The sequence below is a fragment of the Malus sylvestris genome, chromosome 16, assembly GCF_916048215.2.
Source record: "Malus sylvestris chromosome 16, drMalSylv7.2, whole genome shotgun sequence".
NCBI lineage: Eukaryota > Viridiplantae > Streptophyta > Magnoliopsida > Rosales > Rosaceae > Malus > Malus sylvestris.
In genome coordinates this window covers 13,783,155-13,804,839 of record NC_062275.1, presented here as the reverse complement: position 1 = coordinate 13,804,839, position 21,685 = coordinate 13,783,155, and the positions used below count along the sequence as shown (strand labels likewise).

The window sequence follows — 21,685 nt, the reverse complement described above, 5'->3', positions numbered from 1 at the left end:
TTTTTTTTTGTGATGAATTAATTTGATTAGAGGGGTCACTTTTTGGCAAAAGTTTTGTCCAAATCATGTATTATCAATATTTATTATTTATAAATTAGAATAAATTCATATTGAAATTATGTATGATTATAAATGCAGAGTAGGATTAATTCAAGCCCGTTATCGACTGATTAACAATTTAGAGTTCATTTGGATGTACTTTTAAAATAACTAAAAACATATTTGATTAAAATATTTTTAGAATCAATCCTTAGTAAAAATACAAGCAAATTCTGAAAAAAAACACTTAAAGTATTTTCTGGATGAAGCACAGGTGCTTCTTCCAAAAAAACACTTCAAGTACTTCTTGCAAAAAGCACTTGAAGTGCTTTTGGAACTCAAAAAGTTCTCTAAAAAAATTTTAGTTATTTTAAAAGTACTTCTAAACGAGTTCTTAACGACAAATGCGTTTGTCAAAAAAATTAATAGAACACTTTTTTTAATAAAAAAATTAAAGAAAATACTATTGTACCATTGCATGCATAATTAAAAAAAATCTAATAAAAAAATTATAAATATTAAAGTAATTTCGTACAAAAATTATTTTTTATTTTCTCCCACCCCACCCATCATAAAAATCTCTAATTTCAAAATAAAAATAAAAGTAAGGGAAATTTTATTTAAACCCGTCTAACATCTTTCTACATTCAACTTACTCTTTTCACCCATATTATTTTTTATTAAAGAATTAATATCTTTTTAAACCCAAATGTATTACCTAAATTACCCTCTCAAATCCAATTCAAAATATAAAATTATCTTTACACACATTTTCTTTATAAAATAACATATCTAATTGAATGTTTTTTTCTTTCAAAGAGGCGTCATTTGCCCCCCTATAATTGCATCTACCGTATAGGACTAGCATTTCCATGGCTGTTTTTTTTATTTCTGCTACCACAACCCATCCATGGACTTGGGATCCAAGAGATCTTTCCATAGACTTGAATTTGCCAAGAGAATGTTATGCAAGCTCCAGTTCAATAATTTTTAAATCGAGCATTTTCGTGTACTTTTTAAGAAACTTTGAAATGACATAGGGCTGTGTGTTTTGCTACTATGTTAATAAACAAATTGGAGCTATTTCGAATAAAAAAGGTGCAAGACATGCCACTTGCTAGTTCGTGGTTAAGGTTGAGCAATCTTTATTCGCACCAAGAATTAAGTTTTATGTCTTTGCAGTAATAATCAAAAGTCATTGCACTAGTGGTCTGGGGCGTATACAGACAACATAGAGAAACAAATACAATATAATATAAAAAGTATGAAATTTAATCCAAAAAAAGGCAAACAAACAAAATATCCATAAATCGAGTCATACCTTAGTTGGAGGATTAAAAACTTCAAAATCATCATCCATCAATAGAAAAGCTTGTTTTTCTCTATCAGAGCTATTAGGGTTTTAGTCGGAATGAACGTAGGATAAACAAAAAGTGATGCTAGAGTTTAGTTATAGTATGTGGATCTATTGATAAATTTGATTTTTATTATTAATTTCATTTTGTATTTAATTATGTAATAGGGTAAAATAGACAATTAATATTTAAAATTTAAATTAAGTGTAAAAAGAGATTAAATAGATTTAAATAAAATTTCCCTGGAAGTAAAATTGTCCCCTTCTACTTTCCCCTCTCCCTCACATTTCTCTCCAATTTCTTTCTCTTTCATATTTTTCTTATTTTTAAATTTTTATATTTACACAAATATAGTATGTGGGCTTCATCCAATGTTGATAAAACGACATAATGAGTGCAGTAAAATCTAACTCATCCCAATAATTTATGAATTAATCATGAAATGATTACTCGTGTGGTGAGTTTTGAATTCATCATGAAATGATTACTCATGATTATTCATGTGTGGTTAGGAGAAACTTGATTACTCGCACCACCAGCATCAAGGTATACCCATAATCTCTAAGTAACCATTTTACACGGTTTGAACGACATTTGAGTTAGCTGCGAGCGCCCGACTGCGTCTTGACCCCTATCCTATTTTTGGGCCAGATTCAAACTCTTATACATAACTTGTGAAACATGCTGAAAATAATCGGATAAAATTATGTATTTCTTGTCCAATTAGAGATAAAATTGAAACGACATTTCTTTCTCCAAAAACTCCACATCGAGACCGTGGCTGGTTCACATTGACATTGTGATTGCGGACTCACAAACCCTTGCGGGGCCGAAGAATTGTTGTTGTTGTTTGCTGTGTGTAGTTTCACATGGGAAAAAGCAAAGTCTAATCGAGTAATGTAACAATTGGATATTAAACGTACCAAGTGGGGTTTGTCAAAGTTGCATCGTGTCAACTTTAAAGATGTGCAGAACAATTTTCACACCAAGCGAAACTAATGTGAATCAGATCAAACCAAAATATATGAGAACATAGATCCCATATTGTTAGGAGAGCTTTGCTAGGCATGACACGTTGGACTCTGAATGCCCCTAAACAAGTTCTTCTTTGTAACGGGGCATAAGTTTGAAAGAAAAAGAAGTATTATATAAGAATATCACGAGACTCAACTATACTCGCAATTAACAGCCGTCGACAATAATGAGTAGCTTGCTTAAGAAAGACTGGACTCAAACTACATGACAAATCAAAACAAGTCAAATCATCAGCAACAAAAAAAATTTCACGATAAACATGACAAATTTCACAAAACCAACTTTAATGCATAAGGGCACGAGATTTTTTTATTTTTTATTTTATAAAATTTTATGAGAACTAAGGGCACGACAATTTAGTATTACTTGTGCATGTAAAATCAACTACTAGAAGTACATATTCCGATTCAATCATAATCTTTTTATTTCCATTATTCCATGCAAGTTCTTCTCTTTTTGATACAAAGTAGTATCTTATATATTTTATTATTAAATATTTTATTGTAATTTTTCAAGTCAGTACTGAAATCTTTGCATAATGTAACAGGATAATAAGTTCATACGGAGATCACTTTTAATTTTCCATATAGTAACATAACATGTCAGATGCTTTTCAAGATATGATGCATATATATTGATTTATGAGAAAAGGAAAGAAGAAGAAAGAAGGCTCAAAATGTGCAATAGATTCTTTGCTCACAGTCCTCCATCAGCAGTCAGATTTCACTGGTCATGAATCAAGTGCAGGACTGCAAGGTTATTCCTCCCTACCAAAATGGATGGTCCCCCCGCCCCACCCTGCCCACACACACATTTTCTTGATTTCAGTCCTCCCAAGCATACATGGCATATATGATCTGGCTTTTATGGTACCACTTTGACTACCCTTGACCCAATACCTAGCAGCAGTTTAAGCAACAGGCCAAGGAGTAAAACTTTGGTGTACAAGTCACGTGACGAGAGAAAAATACACAATAGGTTCGTAAACCCGTGTGTAACAATGTGATTACCTTCTTTTTTAAGTTCGTAGATACTTATTACTATGATGGATCCACTTAGGGTTTAGGGTATGCGCATGCAATCCTCCCACCCTACTGTTGCTACACACGAAATTATTATCCAATGTTCATTTGATGTTTTTCTTAAGCATGTAAGTTATGAGAGCAAGATATTTGACAAAATGTTTAAAAAGACAAGCCAAAATAGTTTGCGACATCTTGCCACGGAAGTAAAAATTTCTAAACTCACAACGAATTACCTAGAAATATAGGAGTTAAAGCACATGAAGTTACTAAAGAAAACAATGTGAAAATTTCTATGATGCTTTGGAGTATTCTATATTTCAGAGCTTTTAACGGTTAAATCTTAATTATTATATCTTTAACTTAAGATCCAACAATTGAAAACTTCAAGTATAGAATACCCCGAAATGTACTTGAAGATTTTTCAGTGATTAGAGTCTCAGACACCAGATCCAAACAAGAAGCCAAATTTGAGAAAATCCAGCCTTCCCTACAAAACCCTTATTATTAGACTGTGATATGGACCTCTTGTAGAGCTGCACAACATGACAACCCTCTTTCCAATCCCTCCCCTCCCTTTCCAGCCAAACCAACAACACAAACAAAAGTTTCAGAAAAACAAACAAACTGAATTAATAAAATGGAAAGAGACTTACAGCTCAGTGGCCTTCCCCACCAACAATTCGTACAGTTCAACCAAATTGCTCGAAATATAAATATTCACAAAAGCAGGCAAGGGTAAGAAATTTTAAGACTACCCCATTCCCTTTTTCCAAAGCAGAAATTATAGGATATATATGTATATATATTCATTATATATATATATATGTGTGTGTGTGTTTTTGTGTAGCAATAAAATACTAAGGACATATATACTGTGGAAACTTGATATCATATTTTGTTTTTCCTGCTGCAGAACTTGCAGTGAGATATATAATGTGCTGTTGGATCAGCTGTCAAATGACCCCATCTGGAGGAAGAGAGAGGTCTTCCTCTTTATACAAATGCAGGAACTGCCCTCCCTCTCTTTCCAGATCAGATGACAGAAAAAGAGGCAAAAAGGAAGATCATGGGAGTGAATTCAAGGAAGTGAGTGATTGATCGATATAACTACTTTGTTTTCTTTCTATTGAATTTGAAAAAATTCTAGTATGCTCCGGATACTTATAGGTTGAGATTTTTGGTCGTTAGATTCTTGGTTAAGAATGTGATACCTACTATTTGACGGCTAATAGTTAAATGTATAGGATACTCGGGAGCATGTTACAAAATTCTTGAATTTGATCCCCTTCAATTAATTGTTATGTCTTCCACTGTCCAACAATTTAAAGCCACTCTCACACACGTCCACATTTTCATAGTAAAAATCGAAAGTATTTTACAGTTGGTAACAACCAGCAACTATCCCCATAAAGATTTTTCAATTTTTTTTTTTACTTCCTGTTTTTTTGTTGGATTTTAAGCTCAGTCATTTCCCTTTACATTCACTGATATCTGCATAAAGTGTTCATAGGTTGTCGCCTCTTTTACTTGACAAAAGTCTTTGCCATGCATCATTTTTCTAACTTTTCATTACTTTTGAAATTTACAGTGACTGGATACTCTGCGTATTTTAACCGTTAGATCTTTGGTTTTAGAAAAAAATTAGAATTTACTAGATAATAAATCCATAGTACCAGGTAATTTGGAGCACCCAATAATTTTTGTTCTGTTGTAATCAGCAATGCCAAATATAAGCCAACATCAAGTGTAACATCAGTAAGAGAAGGGTAATAATAATTTCTGCTTTATGTTTTTTTTTTCCTACTTGGTCTCATAAATCACCCCTTTACCTCATCACATTTAAGCAAAGTGATTTCCGCACTTTCATTCTCTCACCGTCGTATAAAACAAAAGGAGAAATGTAGAAGATGAAAACGAGAGCGTAAAAAACACTACCCCAACTTAAATAGAGAAAAGTTGGGGTGGGGGATGGGAGGGGGGTTTTGAAAGGACCAAGATGTTCTTCAGTGATGGGTTTTCTCCAACGTCATTGTGATGAGATGCTGAAACAAAGTGGGGCACAACTTTAAAAAAAAAAAAAAAGAAGCAAATGAGTTGTCTTTCTGATCTGTTTGTTTAGATTTTAGCAGCATTGATTCTTCCCAAAGTTCTTGTTTTCTAAGTAGATTCTTGAGATCAGCCAGTTAGCATTTCTCAGCTCTTCGTCTGCAGTAAAACCCCACCAACAGCAATATATATTCAAATTTCCATTTTTCTGGTGCCAAAGGCTGTAAAAGTATAATATGCAAGTCCTATAAGTTATTGTATTGCCACATCTATGGCTGGTTGCTTGATTCCAACTTGCTGAAATGCCAAAGCCATCTGCTGCTGTTGTTGGAGGTGCTGCTGGGGCACTTGCCTTGCTCGCAATCGTCATCGCATTTGTGTGGTTCTGCAGGGCTCATTGCAAGAGTTTTTCGAACAGGACCTCTGAAACAGGCTCCTCAGATCCATCTGCATTAGGTAAAACTCCTCTTGTCTTCTATTTTTACATGAACTGTAATGTATGTTAGTTAGCCGGGCAGCGTGTTGGCCTCTTTGCACCCAAATTTGAATCCCCCCTCCCGTTGATTAGAGTAGTTCTGAATATTGCATTTTTCGAAAGAAAATTATGCTACATTGGTCAATTGATGGCTGTAGTGTTGTTAACAACTCTGATACCTTGCGCCCCAACATTGTCAGTGGAATGGAACAGGGGTGGGCCCAGCTCGGGGGCACGACAGGGGCCGAGGGTCTTCACATTGGAGGAGTTAGACCAGGCAACCAAGCATTTTGATGAAAGCAATCTGCTGGGATATGGAAGCTTTGGCCTGGTTTATAAAGGATTGCTGCGTGATGGGACTGTTGTGGCTATCAAAAGGCGGCCTGGTGCTCCTAGACACGATTTTGTCTCAGAGGTAACCGATCATGAAAAAATAAGAAGTCTATTGCTCTATGTTTATGAGCATTACATAATGCATCTCGTATACATATAGTTGCTTAATGAATCGTTTGCTAAGCGGAAAATGAAGGTGGTGTCGGGGGTTCATAAGCGAAAAACTATTTATGAGCTTAATCTTATAGAATTTCATGAGGAAGTGACAGGTTATTATGTTGCAACAGGTGACATATTTGTCGGAGATTCGTCATCGACATTTAGTTACAATTCTAGGTTACTGCCAGGAAAGTGGATATCAAGTACTGGTTTATGAGTATTTACCAAATGGCAGCATCTCTAGTCACCTATATGGTAATTATTTTTACCTAATTTCACTGATCATATGTGTGCGCGTGAGCGTGCATAGTACTGGTTTTATAAGCATTTTTCAGATGCTATTCAATTTGTGGCAGATACTAGACCAGAGCCATCAACTAAACTTGAGTTTAAGCAAAGGCTATCAATAGCTCTAGGCGCCGCGAGAGGTAAGATCAAATGGGAACTCCATAAGAAACGAAGAAATTAAGAACCATGGTTGAAGTTTTTAAGTATCTAATTTGCAGGTTTATCCCACTTGCATGGCCTAAAGCCTCCCATAGTACATAAAAACTTCAAAACAGCCAATGTGTTGGTTGATGAGAACTTCATTGCTAAGGTTGCAGATGCAGGAATCTCAAAACTGCTAGAGAAGATAGAAGAAGCAGGTCCTTCTAGCACGTCTAGTGTCAATTTTTTCGAAGATCCAGAGTAATTCGATGTCTTCTGATTGAACTCGGTTTTCGTTTTGGCGCTTTCATTCATATTCAGAAGCTAACAATGCATGTGATAGGGCTGGAGCATCCGGGGTTACCTCTGAAATGAGTGATGTGTACAGCTTCGGGGTTTTCGCTTTGGAGCTTCTAACTGGACAGGAGGCCGTGCACATTGGCTCATTGGGATCAAATGAAAGCTTATTTCAATGGGTATGAACAAGCAACCACTCTAATCATCGATTAAATAAAACTATTTGCACCCTATTTATCAACTACATTGTTGATCACATCCCTTTTAAACGTAGACTCACCTGTGTGAGTGAATCTCCGCTCTCTAAGAGACGCGGTCACATAATTTTGCAATGTCTCTATACGTATGCTAGTTAAAGGCTACTGTTTGTCTTCTGAATCACATTTTGAACTTTGTGAAGGTGGAATCGCGGCTGAGTTCGAATAACCTAGTGGACCGCAGGCTAGCTGGAAGCTTCACCGCGGAGGGAATGAGGGACTTGATCAGGCTGACACTGCAATGCATGAGTTTTCCGGCAAAAAGGCGGCCGAAGATGGAGATGGTTGTGGCGGAGCTAGAAAGAATTCAAGAGAAAGAAATGGCAATGACAACAGTCATGGGTGAGGGAACTGATACAATCACTCTTGGGAGTGTACTATTCACTTGAATATATATGTGAAGATATTTGCACAAATTGTTGGTGTATGTTAGCTTGGGCAAAGCTTAAGCTTAATCACACATCAACAAAAACAAGTTTAATTAGTAATCTCAATGTTATATTCGTAAGGGTAACTCATGTACTAGTGTACCAGTGTTGTTTGTGTCACAAAACATGCATTTTTTAATCCTTTACTAACATTATTGAATTTCACGGTCGAATATACGTTTAAGAAATTTAGTAAATTTAATCGGTAAACATGATCCAGAAAGACACTATTGTTGAACCAAATTTGTGCGCCACCATGAGTGGTGGAGATGCCCAAACTCATTAACCTGTAAAAGAACATACAACCGTGAGCAAGCCAAAGACCGAGGGTGTGCCGGTCAAAGGCTCTTCGACCAATGGTTAAGTTAGTAAGCAATATTGAGACTCAAGCAGTGGACAAGAGTATAAGTATGCAGAGATTGTATTACCAGAGGTGAACCCTATAAGGGTGTATTTATACCAGTCGAGGAGATGACCATTTAGGATAGTAGAACTTATTAAATCGGTAGAATCCTTATTAAATTGGGAGAATCATAGAGAATATCTAGTAAGTGGATGTTGTACCTCTTATGAGTGTGATTACCTGTGGCGCACGCAATCTTTAGATTGTAAGGACTCCAAGATTATAAGAAACATGCTGATTCGTTGCTCGATTATGTTCCCGAATCTTGCACAACAAGCATGGTCTATCTCAGCGAAGTCGACGAACTTCACCCACTGATTTCGGAATAGAATGATGGTGGCATCATTGATCCATTTAGTCAACTCCGCAATGGAGACTATTGAGTTCATGGTTGGACTTCTGAGGTAGGCGTATTCCGATCCACCTTACTCCGACCCTTGAAAAATCATGGTCCCACATATATTATACATTGTTGTATGATACAATGACTCTCCACTTTGTTCGTAACACATAAAAAAACTTGAGTTTCAACAGTAGGACTTGTATATTTCTTTAGCTTAAAGTTAAGCTAGACAAATAGATGTGTTTGTAGTCACATTGGTTAGAACGGATGTAATTCCTTTTATACACTTAAGTTTGACTTCTCTTCTCCGCAATTTAAATTCATTTGAAGGTAGGTTAGTTAGACCTAAAACTACAGACACCAATAATATACAAGCGACATAAAGTTGATACATACTGGCTATACTTGGTACTCAGAGCCGTACTTGTCTCATAACTTACAAACATCAAGTTGGTCCTGGTGGGATTCTGTTGAGCAAACTTGAATTCAAGAAGATCACAAAACACGTACTATTCTAAGGACACCAATTGTACAATTTTACTAAACCTTACATAATATGTAGCATTGGCGATCCCCATTAGGTACCCGTTTCAAAACATTGTCCAACAACCTTTGGAATCATTCACATTTCACTAGGGTTTTGACACGACTAGACAATAAGGCTCCAAAATTGACATAAGTTTAGAAAATATGAAATGATTGTTAACCTAACACGAAAACGAAATACTTCTAAATACGAATTGTAAACTAGTAAAAAAAAGGCAATGACTTGACTACATATCTTGTATCCACGTGTTAGGTTTATTAAGGTTTATATTTTTCGTTCTCAATACAAAACTCGTTTACCATCAACGTCAGTAACTATTTGAGCTTGAATCTAAACACCCATTACTGAATCAATTTAAAATTAACTATTTCTTTTACATTTACACAAACACGAAATGACATGACGCAAACAAAACATATAAACATAACCCTACATCTCACTCAGATGAACCCACTAAAACGGTGGAGCACATAAAAGAAGAGTAAACAACTAGGTAGGCATTCACTTACAAGTACTATTGTTTTTCATGAGCTCCCTACCACTCATCATAACTACAATTAATGTGCCTATATGCGTTTACCGACGACTTCATCGTCCAATAAGTCACAAATTTGTGCATATTTTCTCTATTTGGGACTGGTCACTGAGTGAATGTATGACAAACTCATATGAAGCCAAACACAGCACCACAGATTCCTTAGCTCCCACGACCCACAAAGTCCCCTACCTCCCTCCATAATTAGGACAAAAAGGGTCCATCAAGATTTTGGGTTTGCCCTACCAAAAATTCCCTTCCTTTTTATCATTTCAACCACGACTTTACACACATGGGTGTGATATTACTATGGGCTATGGAGTTATAGTAAGAAGGAAAGAGAATTAGGGTGTAGGAGTGAGAAAGTGAATGAGCAAAAAGTAAGATGTGGTGAGGAGTATCATCGTTTAATTGTCACTTGGTGAGTGAATTTAAATTTTTTTTTTTAGTACATCGATATTTTTATACTAAGGGAAGGGAGAGTTCAGTTAAGCCACACAATAGACAACCTAATCTGATATCAAGTCCGCCATCCACAAGATTCGAACATAAGATAATAATAATGCTCACTGTTATTATGATAATATTGCTCACCGTTACTTAAAGGTGGGAAGGTACAATGCACTCTAAAATTAAGGGAAGAGTTGATATTACAAGAATAAATTCTAGTTGTTAGAGAGTATTTTCTTTGCAAAAATGCAATTCTTATCACATTTTTTAGGAAAGAGATTCACTCCAAATCTCTGTATTCCGAGCCTGCAAACCAAGAGATCTAAACCGATCAAGAGAAAGAAAGAGATTTAGGCTGTTCAAGTTCTTGAGTTTTTGTGAAGTGGGTCAGTGGGATAGACGAACGATGGCCGTAGGATTGAAATTGAGGGGTTTGGATCTCTCATCTGCAGGCTTCGAACACAGAGATTCGGAGTGGATCTCAATCCCATTTTCCATACCACATTTGTACCATTTCTCTAACAGATATGAGATCCACATGTGTTGGTGAGCCCTACCTCTATTAGAGAGGTGGTACAACCACAAATGTGGTATGAAAAATATGGTAAGAGTAGCAATACTCTTTTCTTTATCATAGTACATTAGATGATACATGAATGTGATGCAAAAATATGGTCTCTCTAGCATTTTTCCTATGTTAAAACTAATTATTGAAGATACGATTAAACATTTTTAATGTATTAAGATACAATTGCATTTGTTAAAATAACAATTGCAAGGAGTTTGTAAGAGCATCTCCAATAGGGGCTTTATCCTTCATAAGGCTACTACATTTCAAGCCTTAATTAGTCAGAAATTGCATCCCCAATGAGCTGGAAAATGGGATTAGATCAACTACTTGGGCAAGCAACTTCCTTTCTTGAGTAGCATAAAATTGGGCTACATCTAGCCCCAAAAAGCAGTGAGTCCCACAAAAAAAGTAACAACCCATGTGAGCAAAATTTCATCACTCTCCCTCTACTTGCGAATAAACTTATTCTCTCCTTTTATTTTATTTTTTTATTTCTTTATTTCTTACATATTTTTCTTGCAATTTGGCTAATTAATGATTGTTTTAAATTTCATAAGAATTAGAAATTTCAAATTGATTTAACGTTCATGGTCATATTGGTGGATGAAATTAAAAAAAAAATCAAAATTGTAAATTGTATGATACTAATTTACCAATTGATGCTAGGTAAATTGTTGTGTTGTACGTGAAAATCAAATTATTTCAGAGGGCGAAGTGGGAGTTTGTATCTTTCAACGCCTGAGATTGAGATAAGAGAATTTATTAAAAAAAATTAAGATAACAAGTCCAAAAATCAATGTGACGACCCATCCCTAATTTTCCATGTAATTTTCTCCCCGAGGATGTAAAATGACGTTTATGCCCTTTTTGGAAAAAGTGGAATTGACTTGGACGTAGTTATTCGGCTTTTAAATTATTTTTCTCGATATCGTAATTAATTAGTACTCGTTGTTACGAATGCATGAGGGCGAGTTAGACCCGAATCAGATTTGTAACGAAGAAGTTACGTTTAGTTAAAGTGCGTTAACAACTGGTAGATTTGTACATGTGTGTACTAATAATTTAGTGTTAGAATACTATTTTTGATAAGGCACGTTAGATTTCGTGTGATTTCAAATTGTACAAATCTTATCACCTCTTCTTTTTAAATTATGTCTCGTGCCCTATTCTCCTTCACCAACCAATCAACTTTTCTCCTCTTTTCCCCTCACCCAATCAGATAATCTCTTATTTCTGTCCAATCAAAACACTTCCCTCTCTCTCTCTCTCTCTCTCTCTCTCTTTTTCTCTCTCTTTCTCTCTCTCTTCTTCTTCTTCTTCTTCTCTCCCTCACCCAAGTCTCCCTTGTCTCTGCAACAACAAAGATTCATCATCAAACCTCACAGATCGACCCTCAAATCACCATCATCGTGCTCCCCTCATCCTCACGAGTCCATCCGTACGAGCCGATCTTAAAGTAGTTGAGTTTTGACTGTCTAACTCGGAGCAACTCGAAGCTCCGACTCGGGTGTAGATTTTTTCGACGACTTTCCGTTCGAGTTGCACGGTTTTGGAAGGTTTGGAGACATCTAGGCAACTCCCTGTGGCCACTAGCCTAGGTTTGAAGTGGAGCCAATGTGAGAACACACGGGTTTGAGACGACGAAAATAGGATTGAGAGTTTCGAGGCTTTTTCAGTCCATTTCCGTCCACTTTTTGGACTTTTGAAAGGTATAAATTTGTTCTACTCTTCATAAGCTTCATTTCCATATAGAGTACATAAAAAATGGTTGAGAAATGAAGAAGATATGAAGTTTTAAATTTTTTTTCTTCAGAATCTGGCGAATTTTTCCAAAAACTGGCGAACTAAACAGCGGCGGAGTGGCCACGACCTGGCAGTGCGTGGCGGCGCGTGAGGGTGTGTTCGGCCTCCGAGCGGTGCGTGCTTGACGTGTACGAGTCCGTGACGTCGAGTAGACTATTTTCGTATATTTAAACCTTTTGTTTGAGCAAAACTAAGGGGGATTTTTCTAGCCTTTTAGTGTATGTACTAATTAATTAATTAGTAAAGTTATTTCACATATATGTGAGACTTACTCCGAGGAGGTACGAGGACAAACAAGGCTAGGAGGCTACAATCCATTGACGTATTAGTGAGTGGGCATTTGTTTATAAATATAATATATAAAGTTTTATAGTTTCCACAAGTGTTTTGATTAATTTTACGCCTATCATGCCATGTTTTATTTAATTTTAAAAATGTCATTATATTGTTGAGATTTACATATTGTCATTGGCATGTTCATAATATTATACTTGCTCATCATGCATGCCTACACAGGTGTTGTACTCGCCCGGGCCAGGGCCAGGCTTCATGTGTATGTTCACATCATACCGCACACTCACTTTGGATCCATCGTAGGTGGCAATCCTGTCGTACATGTTGCAATAGGCAACTCCGACTCGTATGTGATGCACCTAGCACTAGTCTTCACGTGATTGTAGTACTAGAGCGTATATTATGATTACACTCAGTCCTATTCATGTCAGATTCCCTCTACATGAACTCGTGTGTTAGCATAGATTGATGAGCACCTGGTTTTACTTATGTTGCTGTTGAGATAATATGGTTGATGTATTTATGGATTTATTGTTGGTTTATAGTTAATTTCATACTTATATGTAGTATGATTTTCTGGAAACTATACATGTTTTACGGCGAGGGGTTAGTAAGTTCAGAAATAAATGTGTTTTATAAACCTTTGTTTTTGCCCACTCACCCTTCTGTTTTTCACCCCACTAGGACTTAGATAGTTGAACTCGTTGTGGCATACGAGGAATCTCCAGTGTATTCTGAAATTTCCATAGATAAATGTAAGGGCTTTTTCTCGGTTGTGTATTAAGTACCTTAACTAGTTTCGATTGCACTACTTTTGTCGTATTGTCATCTATGCTCTGAACATTTGTATTTTATGGGTTCTTCCCACTACTGCGCACTCTTTACCTTAGATTAAATAAATGTTTGCTTGGGTTTAAATTTATCCACATTTTTCTTATGCATCACCTTCCTTTTTGGTTACGTCACCTTCGGGTGTCGACCAGCATGCCTTGACTCTGGTTGGGGTGTGTCAATCAACTTAAGAAAAGTTAAAAATAAAAAATAAAAATCACTGCATAATCACATGACTACATAAATAAATGAGTAAATTGTAGCAATGGTCCCTCAATTTTAATCAAATTGGAGCAATGGTCCCTTAACTAAAAATTCATTACTATTGGTCCCTCAACTTATCAAAATGTGTAGCTATAGTCATTTTCATCAATTTCGTTAAAATTTTGTCAAAATAAGTTATGTTGGAATAACCATTTATATAATTAGGGTCTCCCAACTCATCAAAGTGTGTAATTATGGTCATTTTCGTCAACTACATCAAAATTTTTGTCAAAATGAGTTATGTTGGAATGAACATTACTACAATTGGGTTAAAGTTAAGGGACTATTTCTCTAGTTAAATTAAAGTTGAAGGACCAATGGTAATGAATTTTTAGTTGAGAGACCATAGCTGCATATTTTGATCAGTTGAATGACCAATGGTAATGAATTTTTAGTTGAGGGACCATTGCTCCAATTGAGTCAAAGTTAAGGGACCATAGTTACAATTTACTTTAAATAAATCTATATAGCTCCATATAGAGTCCAAAAGAAATGCCTCCTCATTAGGAGATATTCTTTTATAAAACCCCAAACATTTTTCAGAGCTCAAAAACGGATTACATCTACCATTTTTTCAGCCCCATATAGAGCCCCTCACTGGGGATGCTTTAACTAAAGTGTTTTGGAGTGTTCACCATTTGTGCTCGTTGTCTTATGCTTGAGACCTACTTGTAGCCAACCGTGCCAACTAGCTAGTATATAATCCCTTGCTCGCTAGAGTATAACTTTTGTTCTAAAAAAATAACTTGCATAACACAAATACACTGCTACTCCAGCGTCCCATACTTATAATCCAAATAATTCAAGAACATGGGTCCACAGCAGCACTGCCAGAGATGGCCTGACAAGGGTGCAAAGGAAAGGGAAAAGAATAAAAGCGTATGAACAAAACGCTGCGTTTCGAAGACGTAATCCAGAACGGGATACGTGGCATGCCAACACACCAGGCTGTTTCCAGTTGAGCTGAACAAAATCAGGACTGAGGAGTTTCGTTTCAGTTTGCCGCGCCTGAAAATGGCGACCATATCCATAAGCTTCTGCCCGAGCGCCATGGCTCGCCCGAGGGTCCCACAGACTCGCAAGCCTCCGAATAAGAAGCAGGTAACTCCGAGGCCTAACCCTAACCCTAACGTTAGGCTGAAGGGTCGAACCGGCGCGAAGCAGTTGTCCTCAGTCGGCGTCGAGGCCACCACCTACACTCGCCTGCCTCCCAGAGAGGATTTCTCTCTCCCGTCTCTCGATGCGGCGTCGTTGGAGTTCTCGTCTGAGGTGAAGCTCTCTGAGTCAAATGTCGCATTGGTGGTTGAGAAGGAGATTGATTATTTAAGCAGCGACGAAGAGGAGGAGGAAGAAAGTGGCACGGATAATAAGTTAGGGATGAATTCTGGGAAATTTGAGGTCTTTGATGGGAATTACGATTCTGAACTGGATGAGGAGGAGGAGGAGGAGGATGACAGTGATGGTGAAATTGACGACGAACTGGAAAATGTTTATCAAAACGACGACGGTGAGTTCCCAGGGTTTAAGGAGGGCAAAGCTGTGAATTTCTCCGGTAATGAGAGTGAATTGGAGGAAGTGGAAGTGAAGGAGAAGGGAGTGCCAGCGGTAATGCGGTGTTTCGACCGCGCCAAAATCTTTGCCAAGGCAGGGGACGGAGGGAACGGCGTGGTTGCAATGCGGCGGGAAAAGTTCGTGCCTTTGGGGGGACCTTCAGGCGGAGACGGAGGGCGAGGTGGGAATGTGTATATGGAGGTGGATGGGTCGATGAATTCACTTCTGCCGTTTCGGAACAGCGTGCATTTTCGGGCAGGGAGAGGTGATCATGGAAGAGGGCAGTCTCAGAATGGGGCTAAGGGAGAGGACGTAGTGATTAAGGTGGCGCCCGGGACTGTTGTCCGAGAGGCGGGGAAGGATGAGGTGCTTCTGGAGTTGTTGCATCCGGGCCAGCGTGCATTGTTGTTGCCTGGAGGGAGAGGCGGGAGAGGAAACGCTTCGTTTAAATCCGGGACAAATAAGGTCCCCAGGATTGCTGAGAATGGTGCAGAGGGTCCCGAGATGTGAGTTTACCCCTCTTCGAGTCTCTTGTCAATCAATCTGAATTGCTTTAACTTGCGTGCTGTTGTTGTTATCATTGATTCTTTATTATTGTTTGGATGATTTGTGGTAGATGGAATTGTTTTGTTAGTCTGTAGTCATTCAAAATTAAAACAATGGTAAAAACTTTTGAATGATTGATTTGAGACTTCGTTCTGGCAGTAGAAGATGATATGCGCCGAAGCAGTTTGAAATTGATAGTGTGACCCAAATATTGGTGCAATTAGAAGCTAGGTGCTTTCCAGGAGATCTTATGTCGCTGTAAAAGGAGACCCTATTGTAGACTTGTAGTGTTTCTCTTAGCTCGATTTGCAGATTCGATCTTGAAAGCTAGGCAGTATATCAAACAGTTGAGATTAGCTTAGTTAAAATAATTCTTAAAATTGGTCTATGTTGTCTGATATCTTACAATCAATGGCCTTTCCTTGGTCCCAGCGATCTCAAAATTAGGGATACTTGCAGTCTTTGTGTGACCATTTTTGAACAGTATGAATAAATGCTGGTATTATTGATCAGGTGGTTGGAGCTGGAACTAAAGCTGGTTGCAGATATTGGAATAGTGGGCGCCCCAAATGCAGGGAAAAGCACACTTTTGAGTGTGATAAGTGCTGCTCAGCCAACAATAGCAAATTACCCCTTCACAACTTTACTTCCTAATCTGGGTGTGGTTTCGTTTGACTATGATTCTACAATGGTAGTAGCAGATCTGCCAGGTTTACTTGAAGGAGCACACCGCGGTTTCGGTTTGGGCCATGAGTTCCTACGGCACACTGAGAGGTGTTCTGCCCTGGTATAGGCTTTGACCATCATCTCTCAAGTTATTTGGAACTTTGTTACAAATTATTTTGGATGCTCGAAGATTAAAATAGCTTGATATATTTTTTATCATCTTAATTGTCATTAGCTCATCTTCGCATATTACCCTGTGGAAACACAGCATGAATTCTCTTTCAACCAAATTATACGGTCTTTTCTGGTGGTCATTTTAATCAATTTCTGGTATCATCCATTGTGTCCTTCGTTTACATGATAGAATATATGCAAAATTATGAGGCTAAATTTACATCTCCGATGAATGTTAAGTCTACTTCGTTCTGTGGCTGAGGAAAATGAAAGCTCCCTTTTGTTCTCTGTTTAGTAATCACTGTTTCAAATTTTCTTATTTAAAGGAATTGTTATTGGCACTCCAAAAATCTCATTGCGCTCTCCTCACAAGTGTATTTTTCTTTCTACATATAGAATGTTTGGAGTGCACAATGAGAATTTTGGAGTGCTAATAATAGTTCCCTTATTTAATTTAAAAATGTTTTGTTTTATTCTTTATCAAAACCATCGTTATTGATAAGATATCCATCATTCTGGAAATGTCAGATACATGTCGTAGATGGCTCATCACAACAGCCAGAATTTGAGTTTGATGCAGTACGTCTGGAGTTGGAACTGTTTAGCCCTGAAATTGCTGAAAAGCCTTATGTAGTTGCGTTTAACAAAATGGACCTTCCAGATGCATATGAAAACTGGTCATCATTCAAAGAAAATTTAGAATCTCGTGGGATTCGTGTTTTTTGCATGAGTGCAGTGAAAAGAGAGGGTACTCATGAAGTGAGCTGTGCTGCTTATGAGCTTCTACGAGAAAATAAAGTGGCCGAGGAGGAGTTCCCAGGTCAGTTTACTTTAATTTTTTCTATATTAAAAAGGTTTCTTAACTAAATGCATACTCATATTATCTTGTGGATTTTGTTTTATTCTCACATTATCACACAGACTATAGGGTTGTTTAAATTATACATGTTATGAAGATTATTTGATGACGGGCTATCAAATAGAGATGTCACTGTTTAATTTGGAAGTAAGCTTTACTATAGAGATTTAAGCGACACTGGAATTTATTGAAAACGGAAGAGAAATGGCATGACTAGATGAATGTAAATGGTCTCGCATTATTTTAAGAAACAAAATTCTGTATGTGTAATAACAGACGAAAAGGGGAAAGAAAGAGAAAAGCAGTGCAGCTTATAAGTATTTTTTCAGCTGACTAAGGTTTAACATCCATACCTGCTTGTATTTATAGGATAAATAAGCTTTAACTCCATATGTTACTCATTCACTGTGTTGACAAGTCTCTTTTGTTTTGATATGGAAGACCCGGTCAATTTGAATCATGTAGCCGAGATGGTGCGTAAGCAGCAAACTGCATCTATTAATGAGTTTGAGATCACTCATGACAGCAGTAGCAATACTTGGCATGTTGTGGGATCTGGGTTGCAACGCTTTGTTCAAATGACAAATTGGAGGTAGGTTAGAAACTGTTGTAATAATGTCATTGTTATAGTTTTTCATATTATGCTTTCTTGATATCACAAGTCTGATCTGTTATGATATCAAATTTGTTTCGTTATCTGTTGGTTATAGTGGAAAGTTCAAACTCCAAAAGTTGCATTGTAATGGGTGACCTGCATTGTGGATTCAATATCATGAAATTTTGACTAATAGAAGTCTTTTCGCTTCATTTTCTCTTTCTTCTTAAAAGAATAGACCATGATAAGGGGGGAGTGATCAGTGGTGTGAGTCTGACAATTGCACAAGTAAATAGAGTGAAGCAACAAGCACCTCTTTTTATGATGTAGTTTGTTAGGAAATACATAATGAATATGGATTGATGAATTAATGAAGATCAGATCAACAGCCACCTCGTTCTTCTTCAATTGCTTTGTGCTAATGCAGTACTAATGTACTACTCAAAGATAAGGATTTCCTGAATTTGAATAGCTCACGTGCACAAAATGTCTTTAGATATAAAGAAGGGGGTAAGGGGAAAAGAGGGGAGGGGAGAGGGGAGGGGATTGGGGAGGTGAAGTGAGGGGCCTCGAGTCTCTTTTTGAGTTTCAGGAAACTCCCTTTTCCTCTATTTTTTCATATTGGAGAGCTGTCTTTTAAGTTCTGGTGTGAATTATTTCATGCAATGTTTTCTGTATGATAGTTAGCTGTTTGTTCTTATTGCTGTATTGTTTCTAAGGGACAGCTAGTCCATTGTTCAATGGGTTTAATAAAATCATGTTTTTAACATGGCTCTAAATAGCACCCTTGTTTTAGTATAAATTGGTTTTCTTTTGTCTCACACCGTCACACGGAACATATAGTGCTCATCAACTTACGTTTATAATCTGTAGTCAGATCATTCACAATTCAATGTTCTCCAAAATTGATTACGATGCCTCAGTGTTGCTATTTGATGTAATTTGCATCTTGTTTTTGCTGTTCCAATCCTCACGGAAAATTTGTAATGAATGTTTTTGAACAGATATGTGGATTCTGGGAGAAGGTTCCAGCATGTTCTGGATGCTTGTGGCGTGAACAAATCTCTTACAAAACTTGGTGTGAAAGAAGGCGACACGGTGATTGTTGGAGATGTATGTTTCTTTGCTCTGTTATTACTTTGTTACTTTATTGAAGTGTCCAACTTAAAACTTGTAGCGTTGTTTCTTGTAATATAATTTCCAATGACTCTTCTCAAAAAAAAAAATATAATTTCCAATGACAACATATTCTCATTTGCTTCCTTCAGATGGAAATGGTATGGCACGATGCTGCAGATAATTCCAGTTTTTCAAGTTTTAGGAAAGGATCTACAGAAACAACCAAGTGGCCTCAATGGAAGTGAGCTCGTGGTCTCGTGTGTTATTTCACTGCTAACCGATAGAAATAGAAAGGTATCAGCTCTTGCAATTTGTTTCTCTTCTCCATATACGATCTTGACACAACTCATGAAATTCAGTAACATCTGTTGAAAGAATGAAACAGGCTTTGATGTATTTATAGAAAATTTTAGTTATCCTTTCATTTCTGGTAATATTCACACATTCGCACACCTATAAGCATGCTCAAGTGCAAAGGCCCGCTCATTCACACATAAACTTGCATCCCACACGATGAACGCACACAAAGGGAGGTTCATTGAGGGATCCCTCAGATAAGCTTATTCGAGGGATACCCTTGTACGAGCCCACCGCAATGTAGTGCAATGTTCTTAACCATGTCCTTAGGGCTTAAAAGGTCGGTTTAACTGCTTGCACTGTGTCATAACTACCGATTGATCTTCCAATGATGTGAAGCTTCTTTCTCTGTGTACGAAGAGTAGAAGGAAGCTCAAATAGGATGTCTAAACTAAACAGGAAAGCAATCTAGCTACTAAAAACAATATAACTATTGCCAATTGCCAATTCAGATTTACAAGGAAAAAGGAATCCCCTTGTAGTTAATGTATCATTATTCAGTAGTTATGCCTTGATTCTGAAATACATTCAAAATCGACACTTGACACCAAAACATACCTTTGTACCTGTTCAGCTATCATGTCTCGCCTCCGAGACATGGCCAAAAACAAAACAGCGGTTCAACAACGGTATAGTATCCTTTTTTTCTTATTTTATGGTTGTATCAAACTTTTGTATTAGACTGCTTACGTAATCCAAAACGAGTTCAAGTCATTCGTAGTTCACCATTTGTTAAATTTCACCATTTCTCATAGTTCTAAGAAATTAGAATCTAATAACATACTGTTTACTTCAGCTTTTTACTGTATATTTTTGGTTCGGTTCAGTTTTAGTTTGAGTTTCTAGTTTCTGCATGGGTAGGGGTTGAGGGTTTGGGACTTGGAGAGCAAATATCGTGGTTTGTTCCCCAAGGCAACGACAACAGAACCTTTCTAGCCGTCCAATCTCACGATCCAACCGTCCTTTTATACAATCTTTGACCACTCCCTCTCTCTCTCTCTCTCTCTAAAGATTCGCTTTTACTGTTCTCTCTCTCTCTCTCTCTCTCTCTCCCCCTCCCTCTGCATCAAGAAGAAGAAGAATGGAAGATGTACTGAGCTGCCTGCTTCGTTCATTCCCGTTCCCCAACCTCGTATCTTCATCATCTTACCGCTGTTGGATGTTCCGTGATTTACGTACCACGTCGGCACTGACATTTGTACAGCCAAGATCTTCTTCTCTGCAACGTCATCGTGACACCAGAAAACGCATTGAGAGGTCGCCAAGTTTCCAACTTTATCAATACAGTGGATGATCAATATATTGATCACGTAGTCCCTGTTGTCTATGAGATACGATCCTCGCTTCTCTTTGTGAGGATTCCGAAGATTCTTTATTCATGTTCATTTATTATACATTGTGTGGTCAGTTTTCGTCAGGTACTACTTATGTTCAATTTTAAATAATATAATTTAAAATGATTTCTAAACATACAATGTACGATGAAATGACAAAATAAAAGAATCATCTGGATCCTCACAAAGAGGATCCGGCGAGAATCCTCTCTCGTTGGCTATGGCATTGCAGCTTGTGCACTCTACACTACAGTGTCACGTGGCAGGAGTAGCAGACCTCTACTTCAAACAGTAATCCGTACTCCCTAGCACACTAGCAGATCTCTACACTGTGTTGTATCTTGTGAACCAAACTAGGTTTCTGTTTCTAAACCAAATCTCCAAAAATTCTACGGTGTTCGGACCATGGTTTTTAATCATTAGATATGGAGTTTTGTATAGTTGAACAAATTTAACGGTTATAAAACTCAGAATATCTTTTACGTCGGAGCACCATAAAATATTCCTCAAATCTATCATGGGAAAAACTATTAAAATAATCCTTTAATCTCTCAAGCATTCATAT

At 37.3% G+C, this 21,685-nt stretch overlaps 2 protein-coding genes and 1 long non-coding RNA gene across 3 annotated transcripts; all 3 read left to right on the top strand.

Moving 5' to 3' along the window:
* Positions 1-5,453: 5,453 nt before the first annotated feature.
* On the top strand, positions 5,454-7,964 carry LOC126606555 (probable receptor-like protein kinase At2g39360). Its single transcript, XM_050273954.1, has 7 exons — positions 5,454-5,956; positions 6,176-6,390; positions 6,596-6,722; positions 6,824-6,895; positions 6,974-7,157; positions 7,240-7,372; positions 7,594-7,964. The coding sequence occupies exons 1-7, from the start codon at positions 5,803-5,805 to the stop codon at positions 7,837-7,839; spliced, it is 1,131 nt and encodes a 376-aa protein (XP_050129911.1). The 5' UTR covers positions 5,454-5,802; the 3' UTR covers positions 7,840-7,964.
* Positions 7,965-11,897: 3,933 nt separating this feature from the next.
* On the top strand, positions 11,898-12,912 carry LOC126608091 (uncharacterized). The gene is made up of 2 exons (XR_007617752.1): positions 11,898-12,436; positions 12,541-12,912. It is a non-coding gene; the product is annotated as an uncharacterized LOC126608091 (long non-coding RNA).
* A 1,925-nt stretch (positions 12,913-14,837) lies between these two features.
* On the top strand, positions 14,838-19,853 carry LOC126608090 (GTP-binding protein OBGC, chloroplastic). Its single transcript, XM_050275858.1, has 6 exons — positions 14,838-15,976; positions 16,530-16,803; positions 17,385-17,676; positions 18,157-18,307; positions 19,315-19,423; positions 19,579-19,853. Exons 1-6 carry the CDS (start codon positions 14,934-14,936, stop codon positions 19,672-19,674), a joined length of 1,965 nt encoding a protein of 654 aa, XP_050131815.1. The 5' UTR covers positions 14,838-14,933; the 3' UTR covers positions 19,675-19,853.
* Positions 19,854-21,685: the final 1,832 nt, after the last annotated feature.